The following is a 15,888-nucleotide window of genomic DNA, read 5'->3' as shown; positions in this document are numbered from 1 at the left end:
ACAACATCATTTGTTATGATTTTAGTTTATTTTGTTTTAATCGTGGGATCCTTGTATTATATGTTTATTGTTTTTTAAATTTTTTTTCCATTTACCGAAAGACATCTTGCAGAGCATACCAAAACCCGTGAACAATGTTGTGGCTGAAAACAACAGATTGGGAAGGAGGCGGAAAGCAACAGAAGGAGGAGGAAAAGCAAGACAAAACAGAGGCAGGGGAAAGATAAATGAGATATTAGTGACAGAGGATGGTGACAAATATATGTGACAGATGATCTCCAACCAAGGTTTATTGAAATACGCAGACAAGGAAAAAACAAGGGAACGATTTACTGGAAATGAAAAAACCATCATCTGAGATACAAACATTACGTAAATTACTTTTAATTATATTGTTAATAATGCAAGAAGATTCCGAAAGGTAGTTGTGATAGACGAGTTAACAGGCCTAAAGGTACTCGAATAAGAGATGAATTTGACATAAGTCTTCCTTCTGTTTGGACCAAGAACTTTGAATTTCCATGGATAATCTCCGTTTACATTGAAACCATACACCGTGGACCTTGTGGCGAATATCAAACATTCTCCATTAACAACAGTGAAACCTTTGATTAGATCGTCAAGAATCCCCAGCTGTCCTATGTTCAGGTTTTGAATAAGGACCCATGAACCAGGCGCACCTTCTAAAGAAGAAGTCCAAAAAGTAAAGGTCGATCCAATATTTCGAACTAGACACAGAGACTCGGTTGACGTCCATCGGCTACCCCATTTGAAGACCCCGTATTCACCATGAAAAGGATCCTGAGCAGCCTCAATAGGCAGGGGTAGTGTGGATTTTTTCTTTTCCCCAAGTGAGTATTTCCCTATGAACGGGGGTGGATTATCCTCCGAAACTGAATGCTCTCCATCGTTGTAATCGATAGTGGTTGACATAATGTACAAAGTATCATTGACAACTGCAACTTGATCCAGTTCCAACCCCCTTAGCCCGAAATTAAGATCACCTTTGATAACCTGCCAATCATATTCAACAAAGTTAAATTCCTTCATCACATATGGTGGTAACCATCGATGTTCAACACCCGCTATACAGATCAATTTATAATCGTTCCCAACTGTGTCAGATGGAACGAATACGATATGCATTTCAAGTTCATGAGGATTTTTGCAATCTTCCATGGGAGATCTGAGGAGTGCCCAATAACATGTGACAGGATTGCAAATGCACGGTCTTGGTGGCTTACTATCCACTATCTCAAATTCAACCAGGACCAACCCATTCCACGAATCGAGGATTCTCCAATAACTGTTAAATAAGTTCAAGAATTGAATTGGCAATCCTGGTGAAGGACCATTATCGAATAAATGATAGAAGTCCATCCCCATATGTGCTGGAACGTGAGGGAAAGCGAAAACGTGCATGTCGCCGCGTTGAAGCATGTTGCGGGCTTGTTGACGGCAATAATTGAGCTCCATCGAGAAATCTACTTCGGGGGATACACTTCTAAACTTACAATTAACGTATGCGGGTGCACGAGATAACACCTCATACAGGTGATGAACACTTAACTCCATGCTTGAAACACAAAACAAGTTAAGAACACAGGGAACACTGGAAAACTAGAAGATGCAAAAGGCTCTTGCTTGAAATTCGGAATGGGTGTGAAGACAAAAGACTACAACCACGAAGAAATTTATAACATTCGCGGCACTTGTGAGGGCATTCAATTGGTACGTTACGAAAACGGATGACCGTGCCAGGACTCGATCTGAGTGGACGACGCGTGGAAACGCGTGATTGATATAGGGTTAAAATATGTTTATGATCCTTAGATTATTTGGTCCGTTTGAGTTTGGTCTCTATTTTTGTAAAGTATGGAAATCAACCCTTTGAATACAAATTCCTTGACAAACACCCAATCTCCGTGAGAGCTCCCGTGTGCTTGGCAGATGGGAAGAACATGAAGAAGCTTGTATGGATGAAGGACAGGGTGGGAGCGAGAAAGATTTTTATTTTAATTCGAGCTTATTTTGTGGATGTTTATTATGTGAAATTGAGTTGTATTGCCAGATTGAGTAGTTATGTGAAATTGTGTTGTATTGCATGAATTAATTTGTTTTGGTTTCATCTTGATTAATGGAATTACTGTTTCCCTCAAAAAAAAAAAAAGGCTTTGCTGGTGACTGGTGAGCACGAACCACTTTCAACAGATTGTGCGAATTTTATGGAATTATATTACGTTATTGAAAGTCTAAAAACAAACATGTGCTTAGTTGAATAGTTGAATGATTATTGGTTTGAATGACGACTAACAGGTTGTTTGTGTTAAAACAAGGGATTTGGGAGTTTGACAAAGCAGATTATATGAATCCCAAGTTACTCATCTGGAATTCAAAGTTGTTAAAGGAGATGGCTGGTTGAACCCAGATTTTGATGGGTAACTAGACCATTTTGTGGTAATGTAATTGGGCTATCTTTGTAGTCCACCTGTACATAATTTTGGTTGTTGTGTATGTGGTTTATGTGATTCATTTAGTTTTAGTTTGGGCCCGTTATAAGTTTATATTTTTTACCTTCCTTTTGGTTTGGGCCTTAAAAAAATTTTGATAAGTTCAATACCTAGTCGAATATAAAAAAAAAGATTTTGATAAATATAAATTTTTGATTTACATTTTAGAAAAAATTATGAATGATAAAAATAATGGCCAGAATGAATGCTTTTGTCAGTTTTGTCTTCCTAATGCATTCATTTCCAAAACCCAATGTCTGAAGCTTGCTCCCAAAAACCCACAGCACCCTACCCCCTTCCCCATTTATCTATAAAAACTCCCTACCCTTTCCTCACCAGCCGTGAAGCCAACAACACACTTTGCAAATTTGTTCAACAACTGAAGTGGCCAGCTCAAGCCAAATTCCTCCCCAAGATGATGCTATCATAGTATACATCTCCTCTGATAGCAACTATGATGGTTCTGAGGATTCTGATGATTCCGATGACTACCCTTTTGGGTGGATTCGAAGGACTGACCCACGGTTTCGTGAGAAGGAGCCTCGGGTTGGGAAAATTCCATTCGGTCCTGGGTTCAATAAGGCCATTACTGCTGCTCAATCTAGACATGGTCAATGTATGGTGAGTAGATTTTGTTACATGCCCAATTTCTTCCATGTATTTAGTATGCAATATTTCATATGCTCTTTGCTCCATAACAGAGAATTCCCAATTGGTTTGTGGAGAAATGGCTTGATAGGAAATATGACAAAATCGTTATGGTATATGAGTATGTAAAGATCTATCAATTCTCTCTCGCGTGGAATGTTTACAATACAAACCAGTGCTCCTTTGCGCTTGGTTGGTATGATTTCAAGAGAGAGAATGCCATATCGCTAGGAGACCATGTAATTGTGATGCCAACATGTTTTGAAGATGTGTTCACCATCACTGTGTCACGCGCAAGGGATCGTCGTATGTGAAGGAATAGGTTTCATGCCCCAAGTGTTGAATATCTAATTTTCTAGTATGTTGTTTAATGTCAATTCCCATGTGGAAGCCTTTTGTAGTGTTCCACCCTTTGTCACCCCTTTGTTCCCAGCTATGTTAATTTCCAATTGAATAAAGTTTAGTGTTGCTGGACATGAATTTGCATATATAAAATGGTGGAATTGTTGTTAGCCATTAGGTTAACACATCCTAAAGAGATATGGTAGCCATAGTGTAATAATTGAGTTAGATTATAATACTGAAATCCAAAGAGTTTGAGTATTTTTGGATTTCAGTATTATTTTCACACCAAGAGTTTGAATATTTTTTTCTTTTGAACTTCATTATTGGTAAATTATAACTTACTACCTTAGTTAGTTTTTTTTAAGAGTTAAGTTACAATATATGACCGGGACCTTTATAACCTTTTTGCATTTGGACTAAAATATTCTCAAAATTTATCTTTTAAAGAAAGTTAAATTGTGTCCTTTTTGTAAATTCGCAGACCTACATACTTCCTATTTTCTCCCACCGCATATCCCACCAAAGGCCTTCGAGTTTTCTGCGCGTTTCTTCTTCACGCGCGCTTCTTCTTCATAGTTTCACAGCACCAAGTTCTGTCAATCTTCCTTTAAATTATGTGTGGCCAAATAATTTGAATGCACATGTACGATTTTGAGAATAACTTCATATTCCTTTCTCATATTTTATTCTCTGCATCCAAACAGAACATTAATACAGAATTTCCATTTGAACTAATATAATCTAAGTATTTTTTCATAATTTCATAATTTATTTTAGGTGTAAATATATAAAATGGTACGAAAGTATGATAGTGAAAATATGTCATGATAAAAAAGCTCTCATGTTTACATTATTTTTTTTAAATCAGATATTTTAAATGAAAATAATTGAATATTAAAACTAAAAAATATATTAGACAATATAAGGTGTACTTCTAAACATAATTATATATATGTGTGTGTTTTTTACTTTTTTTTTTTTATAAGCCAAAAATATATATGTGTGTGTGTGTTTAAGTTAAACGGTAAAAAGCCCCTACAAGACAAGCCCCCTTAATTTTAAAGTAAATTTTCATAAAATTTATTGCCAAAAGAATTATGTAATTTACAAACTTTTGGAGTTTTGGTATGTATCTTATAAAAGATAAGTGAAAAAATATGATTAAAATTAATTTTCAGAAAAAACTCCCCGTGCATCGCATAAGCCATTATATTTTCTTATAATATAAATTTTCATTTGAAATATATTTATATCAACGCTGTCAAAAAAATTCATGGAAGCACGAATCTTGTAGTGCATGTGTGAAAAGTGACCTCCTTTCCTCCGAGCACGTGGAAAGGGAACCACATTAGCTCCGATCTGGTGGAAAAGGAACCACCTCCGATTTGCTCCGATCTGGTGAAGTTGATGACGGGTAGTGATGGGGATGTCGGATTTGATGGAAAAGGAAGCTCCTTTGCGGGCTCAAAGCCTTTGAGCGTATGAAACAAGGGCTGTGGGGGCGGAAGGTGGCTGTTTGGTGGCGGTGGTGGCCGGTTGAGGGCTTAGGCCAGAGAGACAGAAGAGTGAGGGAGAGAGGATTTGAACCCATAAGTCAGAGGAGGAAGAAGAAGTGACAGAGAGAGGAAGAGAAGAAGAAGAAGAAGTTCAGAAGAAAAGAGGAAGAAGGCATGAACGGAAGAAAAAGCAGATTGAGAGCGTGAGAGGAAGGGGTGAATGGAGGCTAGGGTTTCATCAACAGGTTGGGGGATTTGATTTTATAGCTGGTGACCGGTTCACCCGGTCATCCACCCGTTGAGACCGGTTCCAGACCCGTTTTGACCGGATGGAGCCGGTTTTAAGACGGGTTTGGGTAAAAGTGACTGGTTTGACCGGTTTTTAATATTAAAATTGAATTATTGATTTAATATTTTAATTTAAATTAAAAATTGATGAAAATTAAAATTATTTTTAAATTAGATTACTTCAAAAAAGAACTATTGTTGTAAATATTAATAACATTGATTTAATATTAAATTTTAAATCTAAAATGAGTGAAAATATATATTATAAATTAATGTTGTATGGTGGAACACGGGTGGACCCTTGAAATAGTAATTTAAGAAACCATGGGTTGGAGCAAAATCTGCTTCAGTTTCTTAAGAGTTTCTTAAGTCTGATGTGTCAATACGGGCCCACTGAAATAGTGTAGAATATTGCTGAATAGTGTGTAGGAAACCAAATAAGAAACTTTAGCATCGGAGTTGCTCTTAATTTCTACGGATATTTTTATTCATAGACTCTTGCTTGAAACTACCGCACAAGTAGGGAGGAGAATAGATAATTATCCGATAAAGCTGATCCTTTTGGCTCGCGCACAGGGTCTGGGTTATAGAGACTGCATAAAGGTGACAAAGGATGATGTGACAAAACGCTAAAGGTGACAAGATCTCGCAGCTCGAAGCCCGAGGTTTACTATTTGAAAGTGATGTGAAATGAAAGGTAATGAGAAAGGCTACGTTGCAAAAGATGAAGCATTGTTGGTCCTCGTGCGCTTTCGAGTAGAGGATGAGGGGGGGCACGAGTTAGTGGGCGACTATGGCTGTGTTTGTTTTCAGTGGGCCACTGAAAAGAAGTTTTTAGTCTTATGTAACTTTGGCAGTTCTCCTAAAAATGCATCATTTTTTTGTAATAGTTTTATTTTACACGACTTGTTTTAAGAAATTGTAATAACTGAAGATAAACATTTTTTAAAACTAATAACATTAAAATTTGTTGAACGTGAAATGTTTTTTTTTTAAATCTGTGTTTAAGGAAGATAAAGGTTAATGCTCTATATTTGGTAAATTAAGAACCACATACACCTTACTCACTACTAACCCAAAACAAACTTTCATCTTAGTGTGTTTGGTTTCAAATCTGGACAGGCCAAACGTGGATCCAGAAATCCAAAAGCAACTATTTCTTGCTTCTGAAAATGTGGATCGGGGTCAAACGTGGATCCTGAATGAGTTTTCCAAACACACATTAATTTCAAAAACAAAAAAAAACAAAAAAACTTTCATCTTAAGTCTTTAATTTATCACTTCCACGTTTATTTAACATATTTGGAAAATCCATATTCACTACAACTCACCGGTCACTAAAACTCTACGTTTTGCAAACTAAAATTCAAACATACCGTAAATGGGACTGATGTTGATCGTTCTGCTAATTAATTTATTGTCAGGTGGCCACTGTTTGTCTATTAAAGGAGGTTACCATACTCTCTTTTTGAACTAGTTGAAAAGGACACTACACAAAGGAGTGGAGATCTCTGCACATAAAGGCACGTAGGTGGAGGGAAAATCCCCTACACAAAACCTTACTTGTAGTTACCTTTTGGAAACAGATGGTATGGAGATCTCTGCCCATATCCCCCACGTGAAAGGATTTTGCAGTTACTTTGCTCAGCCTGAAAAGGTATGTCATCAATTTTGTCTTGCAGTTATTGTTATGACATTTACCATTAATGGGAAAACTGAACTTAAAGAATGTTATGCACGTAGGTATCCTTCATACCATTAAATAAGATCTTTTGGAAATACTGGGAACACCAGATAACTGGCAAAACTGTTAAAGTCACAGATTCCGAGGGCAACCGTTTCTTCTTGACAGTGGGTTATAGAGACTGCATTCCCGGACTTAAATATGGTGTGGATTCAATGCTCGAATTCTACAATTTGAAGGGCCCTCACCTTTTGAAATTTGTGTGCGAGACGTCACCGGAACCTCTGTGCTGGGAGATGAAAATATGTAGACGTGTTGGAGCTAGTTTCGATTATCCATGTTTGGTTAAATGGGTTAGGGTTGTTTCTGATTCCTTTCTGGAGGCTAAGGTTGCTTTGGTATGTATGGACTTTTAAAGGGATATCATTTGATCTAATATTCTATAAACATTGAACAAAGTTTTAAATACAACTTTTGTTGTCAACGTTTTTTTTTGTGCAGGTGATTCCTTCCAAGGTGTGTAAGAAATGGCTCCCTGCAACACAAAAAAAGGTAGTTGTCATTGCTGATGACTACAATGTTGTGGATAGTGGATACTGTACAAATTCATACCCGCCATTATCCAAACAACGTCACTCGTACATTACGCGGTACGGCCTGGTTTAACATCGTTCGACAACTAGACCTATCAAGGGGAGATAAGCTTTATTGCTACTTTGCACGAGACACGGATTTCCTCCACCTACGTGTCTCAGGTTGACCTTTTAAAGTCAACCATGTGGATAAGTCTTCGGTACGTTTGATATGCTATATTTTGTAAGTACATGGTTTAACATGGCTATTATAAGTGTGTAATGTTTGTTAGATAATATCAATCACGTCTCTAGGTGTGTGGGGAGTGTGCACACTTGAACTGCATTTGTACAACGTTGTATTTTGTAATACGGCCATGTAATAATATATGTTTATCGATCGCCTTTAAATAATAGTGTTGGATTTCAAACAAAAACTGACCCAGTGCCATAATATATTCAGTTCAAATACCTAAGCAAATACACTTGGTCAAAATATAACGTTCCAGTGCAGAAAGGATACATGACGCTTTTTGAAAACTGTAATTTATGCTACGATCTAACATTTGATATTGGGTTTTTTTGCAATCTTGCAATCTCCTTCTGAAGTTGTTGAATCTCTATATGGGTTTTGTTGCAATCTCCCAATCTCCTTCTCCAGTAGTTCAATCTCAACATCCCTGCACGCGATTTGTCTATCTTTCTTGCGCAAAGCCTCCTCTAAATCCTTAACATGGTAAAAGTTGAAGTCTCTAATCCTCTTTTTAAAAAGTACACACAGAGAGTTCACTGCAATCCAGGAAACTGACTCACGGGCCAAATCAGGAGTACGAGCATATTTACCTTGGAACGCCATTATTTGGCCTCGGGGCCCGCAAGAGAGTGTGACCGCAAATTGGTTATGTATAACACCTTCAATTACTCGCGATTCACACAGAGACCATGACGGCATGCCTAGACCACCATTTTCACACACATGGTAAAACATTCCTTGCTTCGAATACTCGACCAGGAAATGGTTAGGGTCAGTTTCTTTCTCCACTGATATTTGTCAGATTTGGGCATAATAGAGTTATAGTTTGTTCAAAAAGCTATATAGTAGGAAGAACATGAAATTAGTAATGACAATTGAACATGATACCTTCACACTGATTCTGTTGGGACACATTTTGACTTGAACTCGCACCTTGGCTCAAAGCGAGTGTTTGTTCACTAGCTCGAGCTCTCAAAGCCGCTGCTGTCTCAACGCGAAAGTCCAGCCATGCATCCAGTGCTAATTTTAGGGATGTAAACATTCCGTACCGACTCCCTGAAAACTGATTCATTTGCTTGCAAGCTTCATCCCAACCAGTGTAAATCCCAGGTTTCCTACCTGTGAAGACAACGAAAAATTGGTCAATCACACCCATGAGTCTGTTAAACAAATCCCCAAGTGAGTGTATGGTAAGGCAACCTATGTGTAAACTTATAGGCGGTGCAAAAGAAACAGTGTGGGCCCCAGTACATATATTTATAGTGATAAAAAAAATTTCCTTAACCAAAATTGTAATAAAGATATACTAGGTACCGCAACCCATGGTAATTACAAGAAATATTATTTGCATTTAATTTATATTAGTACATTATATTATACGAAAAAACTTTTTCCTAATGTCTTTTGGATAACTCTAAATCACGTGTTAAAAGATGTCAATCATATTTATTTCACTTGTTCAACGCTGCTAATCATTTTTATGTCACTCATTAACGATGTTATTTAATTTTATAAAAATGCGTCAAGTATATATACGTATCATGAATGAGAGGATGTAAATCCATTTTATATTTTTTTTAAAGACTTGCGATTTTAAAAGTTGGATACGGGGAAAGAAAACAAATTCCATTACTGCTTCCTAAACAAGTTTTCTCGTGGCTTATGGATTTTTTTTAAGCAAATAATTAAAACCATACCTAGTATTTTCAAACTTATGAGTTTTAGTGTTGAACGTTTTTTGTAACTTTTCCCTTCTGGTATAAATATATTTATTCTATTTAACTCTGATATTGATGATTTAAGTTTAAAATTTGTCAAATATACCCGAACTATTTCAGTAATTTTTCTTCAAATTTTACATAAAAATCACATATCCCAATACTATCAATATGTTTAATGCCTTAGTTTAATCGTAGGTCTTATAATCAGGAGGAGTATTTCAATTAGAAAAATTCCCCTCCTAGCACTTTCTCTCTGAAAGATGGTATTCCAGGACAGGCACTTTCCTCGTTCAAAAGCGAAATAACTCTCATTTCGTGCTTAGGAGGGCAATCACTCTTTAATAAGGTGCTCCGGGGAAGGAGGTGCATTGACCTTGTCAGTTCATAACCATTTCTTGTCCAGGGGGGCAAAAAAGCATCTTTGGGTGTAGGGAAGCCCTTCGCTCGTTCGTCGCTCTTGTATTCTCAATCGCATTTTTTCTCCGTGTGGCTACAGGAAGAATGAATTCCTATGCGTCCGCAGCTAATGAAGTAGTACTTATACTTCCTCATATAGATAACGCGCTGACCATTGAAGATTACTGTAAGACCATTAGAAATGAGCTCTTTGAAATTACAGTAATGGAATTCAAGGGGTAGAACAGCTTTTTGATTTGTTGGTGAGTGAGCCGAGCGAATATAATTTAATTTGTTTCGTCCACTTGAGGTAAATTTGTTTGTTGCTAGGCATTATTGGAGGAAGGAGGTAGTTAGAGCGTTAAATGAGAAAAAACATAATCTTTATATGTTTGGATAGCAAGGAAAAGGGTAGGGGCGTGGAAAACTGATAACCTACAGTTGCTTATATAGCTTCCACGCATAGCAGCGAGGAAAAGTGGGAGGTGTGAGGTGGTTTGGTGATAATGTCTAATACCACATTTCATAGTATCCTTGTTGTGTCTTGGTTGTCTGGATAACTATTTTTGATTGATTTTATTAAGTAACAGAATAGGTTAAATAAAGATTGAAAAATATATAAGCTATAATTTAAAAAGTATATATATTAAATAATTTGTTTGTCAAATGATATTTAATTTTTTCAGCAGTTATTTCTAATGATACATGTAAAGTGAAAAAAAGTAATAATGCAATTGTTAATTGTACTTTTCTTTTCTGTCTCGTTCATCACAGCGGTAGTCTAGTCATATGACAACTTGTATCATTGCATGGGAAATTACATTACCGAGCTGGTTGTCCAATCACATCACACCTAACATCCTTTATGTCCTACACGCTGCACGAGATGGAATGATACCAAAGAGTCACTTTATGGCGTTAGGGGTTATCACGTCATAGCTTTTTTGAGACGCCAAATCGGCTTGAATTTGTGAACTAATCATTCTATGTTAGATCAACTTTTGGATTTTTGTAGATTTGGGAAGAAATATGTTTCGGTTCCTCTTTGTTCATTTGGCTCAAAGCCCTTTCAACATTTTTTTAATAGTGAAATGTTAGTCAAAAGTTAATAATTGCAATTGGTAATCTTTAGGATGGAAACCCTAAATCACGAATGAGTTTTGTGCAAACGTAGGAGTGAGGCTTGGATTCGTTCCATTCATTCAGCTGGCACAAGTTTTTTTTATTATATTTCTCTGTTTAATCGGTGAGGCAGTTACCAATAATCAGGGTGGGTTCTCTTTTTGCTGGGTTTGATTTTTCTGGGTTCGAGAAATGAACATTTTTTGGGTTTCTGGATAGTGATGAAGAATGTTGATGAAAGTGATGAAGAGGACACGAAAAATTTCTTAGTTTTTAATATTTTTAGTTTTTCATGCTAACGTCGTTAGTTTTTTAACTTAATGATGGACGGAAAACCAAAATTGCTACCGCTTGACAAAGTCGGGAACCAAAAATTCGATTCTTAGTTTAGGGATTCATTTTGCACGAAACGCATTCGTCGGGGACCAAAAATGCTTTTAACCCTTTTTCAATTTTTATACTCTATATCATCTTATCTCTCTTTTATTTAAAAAATCTACTCACATTCAGTCAGATGATTTTGGTGTATAAAATTCAACACCTTAACCCACTAAAGTAAATAATTAAGAGAATCTCCATTGGGGTTGCTTAACTTAAGCAACGTTTTAAGCAACGTTGCTTATTTTGGAGCACCACTAGAGCAACATGACGTGGCAGTTGAGTTGCTTATTTTCTCTCTCCTTACTTTTTGACTAAAAAATCTTATTTTCTCTTTCATTCTTGTACTTGTATAATGTCATTACCTTGAAATAATATAAATATAAGAGGTATAATGGGAACGAACTAAAAGTAAACTAAGCAACTGTGGTTGGAGCGAATTCTGCTTGGGTTGCTTAAATCCTATGTGTTACTATGGACCCACCGAAATAGTTGCTAAGCAACCCAACAAGCAACTATGCATCGGAGATCCTCTAAGTTCAACAATTGAGTAGCATCCAAACACTAGAGGGAATCTCGAAATTTGTGCTTACTTTTCAAAGCCATTCCTTTACCTTTATTTTTCCTTTAAATCAAATTGACCCTGTATTGGAGGAGGTTTACACTAAATGAGAACAAGAAAACCCAGAAAGAGACGAGAGTGTGAGTGTTATTCAGATAAGGCAAAAAAGCTTCACCACCAACTTTGCCAGCGAAGATCTCAAGATGTAAGCATTTTCCATAGCATTTTAATGTAAAATGAACATGGTGACATTTGCTGTTGAGCTGTTATCACACTAATGCCTTTGATGTAGGTCACCCCCCGGATCTGATCCCGAATCTTCACGGGATGACGTAGCTGTACTTTACACAGCACTAATGTTTGCAATTTCAGATTTGAAAAACGACCAATGGAATCGGTTGGAATTTCTACGAGTAAAAGTGGGTGCTCTCTCCAAAGATTTAGCCCACATGTCGGAACGTATCAAGGTAATCCTGCCTATTATTGTCTCTCTGATTTTCCACCCACCACAATCCAAACTAACTGTATTTTATTCAGGAAGCTGTTGATGGAGTAGAAAAACTCTCAACAAGGTTCGTTAATTTAGAATCGAAGATTGTAGCAACGTGCAAGAATTTTGATGGTATGATGTCTGTTGTGTCCAGACAGAGATGTGCTCCGAAATCAGCCATCCCTTCGTCCACTACGACTCCAGGGACCACCGCAAGTCCGTCTGCGAAGCCAACTGGACCTCCTGCAAAATTTTTTCAAGCAGATATTATTAATAAGCGAGTTAGAGGCAACTACGGATATTCTCACCTTAAACCGAATACTTGCACTGAAATGCGTGGTCGCGTTGACACTTTGAGGCCAACTCCATCTTCAAACGACGATGTGGACTGTACTTCGGAAACTAGTCCCACGCCAAAAAAGATGTGTATCGAGCGGAGCAACACCGACGGTGTAAATATTGGTGCGGAAAAGATTAAAACAACACTCACAGACCAGCCCGCGGCTTTGCCGAATAAAATGAAAACCTGTGCGCGGAAAAGTGTGAAAGCTGCAACCGTCTCCCACCCGGACTCTGAAGTTACTCGTACGCATACAACCAGACCACGTAAAGTTCCACTAAATCATGGTGGGGTCCAAACAAGGGCTGACAAAAGAAAAAAAAAAGTCATGGAAAACGAAGAGGCCCTAATTCGTGGCCGGATTGATGTGTATGTTATGCCAAATGAAAGTGTAGCATCATAATCTCATTTATCCCTCATTTCGAGCACAACCTTCTGCAAATGTGTGATGTTCAGGTTTCGTTTTCAGTCAATCAAGTCTAAATTTAGACCAACACTTGACATGGGTGTTATGATGGCGGACTCGGCCTGTGTTGCTTACCTTTTTCATAGCGACCTATCAGATAGGTAAGTTTTTATAACCCAATAGATTGAGCTTCTATAATTCACATCACGTAAATTATCTCCACAGGGTAACATAACATTGTTTACAGCGAAGATTTGCTGAGGATGGGAGAACTTGTTGCCAATACAAAAGACTTTGAATGCTTCGTCCCATTCAACAAGATTACTGCGGATGTAGGTCTCGCGTGAAATGTTTTTTTTTTTTTACTGAAATAGTCATCCGAACATGAAGTGGTTATTTGCCTGTTACAGATTATTGAATGGAGCGCTGGACTGGGCGAGCCCCTAGAGGGGCAACGCCCAGTGTGTAGCCCGCCCCAAGGCGAGGGCCTGGCCTTAAGTTGGGCCTCAGCTTCGGAGGCCCAATTGGCCCAATAGGTAGTATCCAAACTCTATAAATAGGAGGTAGTTACCAATTGTAGGGGACTTTTGGCTCATTTTATGAAATTACGCATGAAATTCAGCATTCTCTCTCTCATTCTCATTCTCTCTCTAGCACAATTCTCCACACTCTAGGTACTATACCTATCCTCAATGTTCATTCCTAGAACATTTGGCGCCGTCTGTGGGGACTGTAAACTTTCTACTCCCATTCACGTGGATTGATTGTGCAAGAAGCTATCTCTGATTACGATTAGGTAGTTCTCGAGTTTTCCTATTCTGATCCTGTGACCGGCGTTCGTTTTTCGATCGAGTTTGCGTCATTCCTGGTTTGGATGGAGACGCGACGCAGGAGACAGCATCATTCACCAGTGTGACAGCGAATTTCGCCGCCTCGGCGGCCTCATCGAGTTGTCCTGGATTCTCCGATACGAACGGCGGGAGTACAGCCGCCTTCTCCTCCTCCATCACTACCACCACCTCCTCCATCGCCTTCGCAGGTTGGATCTCTGGAGCGCTCACCAGAAAATTCACCTACTCCAGAGCAACAACCGGCGGTGACATAGGAGCAATGGCGCCATATGATGCGCAGCATTGGAAACATTCAGCAGTAGAATGAACATCTGCAAGCTCAGTGGGATTTCTATCGCCGCGGGCAACAAGATGATGGAAGCAGGGAAGCGGATTCCGTAGCTGGGTTCCGTCCGTTCTCGGAGGACGTTGAGAGTGTGGCAATTCCGGATAATATGAAAACGTTAGTTCTGGATTCTTACAGTGGAGATTCTGATCCGAAAGATCATCTTCTGTATTTCAACACGAAGATGGTGATAATTGCGGCATCAGATGCGGTGAAGTGTAGGATGTTTCCATCAACGTTCAAATCGACGGCGATGGCATGGTTCACGACTTTGCCGCGCGGATCGATTTCGAAATTCAGAGACTTCTCATCCAAGTTTCTAGTGCAATTCTCGGCGAATAAGAATCAGCCGGTGACGATCAATGACCTATACAACATTCGCCAACAAGAAGGAGAGTCACTGAAGGAATACATGGCAAGGTACAGCGCTTTATCGGTCAAGGTAGAGGACGAAGAGCCTCGAGCCTGTGCTCTAGCATTCAAAAATGGTTTGTTACCGGGAGGGTTGAACAGCAAGTTGACACGCAAACCAGCACGTTCGATGGAAGAGATGCGTGCTCGCGCTAGCACTTATATTCTTGACGAGGAAGACGATGCTTTCAAAAGAAAGCGCGCGAAAACTGGAAAAAGGCGACACGTCACCCAAGCGCGCGAAAAAAGATAAGAACGGCGAAGACAAAGGGGATGGCAAGCAGCAAAGACAAGATAAAGGGAAGGTGGTATTGAGGCCGACCAAGGAGCAGTTGTATCCACGGCGTGATGATTATGAACAGCGCCGGCCATGGCAATCTAAGTCTCATCGCCAGCGGGAGGAAGCTGACATGGTGATGAACACAGATTTAACGGATATACTCCGCGAAGCAAGGGGTGCAAATCTAGTGGATGAGCCAGAGGCTCCAAAATATCAACCACGAGACGCCAATCCCAAGAAGTGGTGTGAATACCATCGGTCCGCCGGGCACGACACGGATGACTGCTGGACTTTGCAACGGGAAATTGATAAGTTGATAAAGGCGGGATATCAAGGAAATCGCCAAGGCCAGTGGCGCAACAACGACGATCAAAACAAAACGCATAAGCGAGAGGAGGAGCGAACGGACACTAAGGGCAAGAAAAAGCAAGAATCAGCGGCTATCGCCACAAAGGGGGCTGATGACACGTTCGCTCAACACTCAGGACCGCCCGTATTGAAGGTATGAAAAACGGTAGAAAGGGGGGGTTTGAATAACGTTTTCAGTACAAAACTACCACCTTAAAGATTTTAACAAATCTTTTCGAGAACTAAGTGCAAAAGATAGAGATAGAAAAGCACACAAGGATTTTATCCTGGTTCACTTGATAAATCACTCAAGCTACTCCAGTCCACCCGTTAAGGTGATTTCTTCCTTCTTAGAATGAAGGCAATCCACTAATCAGGTAAGAGTTACAACTGCACTTGAAACCTACAAGTGACTAACAATTACACTGACTTAGCTCACACTAAGATTCACTCTCTTAGTCT

The 15,888-nt window shown here is 38.8% G+C and overlaps 1 protein-coding gene across 1 annotated transcript; it reads right to left on the bottom strand.

Moving 5' to 3' along the window:
* Nucleotides 1-387: 387 nt before the first annotated feature.
* On the bottom strand, nt 388-1,575 carry LOC130743592 (uncharacterized). Its single transcript, XM_057595834.1, has one exon. The coding sequence runs from the start codon at nt 1,573-1,575 to the stop codon at nt 388-390; it is 1,188 nt and encodes a 395-aa protein (XP_057451817.1).
* Between the last annotated feature and the right edge of the window lie 14,313 nt (nt 1,576-15,888).

Source organism: Lotus japonicus, chromosome 3 (genome assembly GCF_012489685.1).
Source record: "Lotus japonicus ecotype B-129 chromosome 3, LjGifu_v1.2".
Lineage (NCBI taxonomy): Eukaryota > Viridiplantae > Streptophyta > Magnoliopsida > Fabales > Fabaceae > Lotus > Lotus japonicus.
This window is presented reverse-complemented; position numbering and strand designations above follow the sequence as displayed.

Excerpts from the sequence above, each read along its gene's own strand:
- LOC130743592 (XM_057595834.1), bottom strand. The coding sequence starts at position 1,575 with ATGGAGTTAAGTGTTCATCACCTGTATGAGGTGTTATCTCGTGCACCC.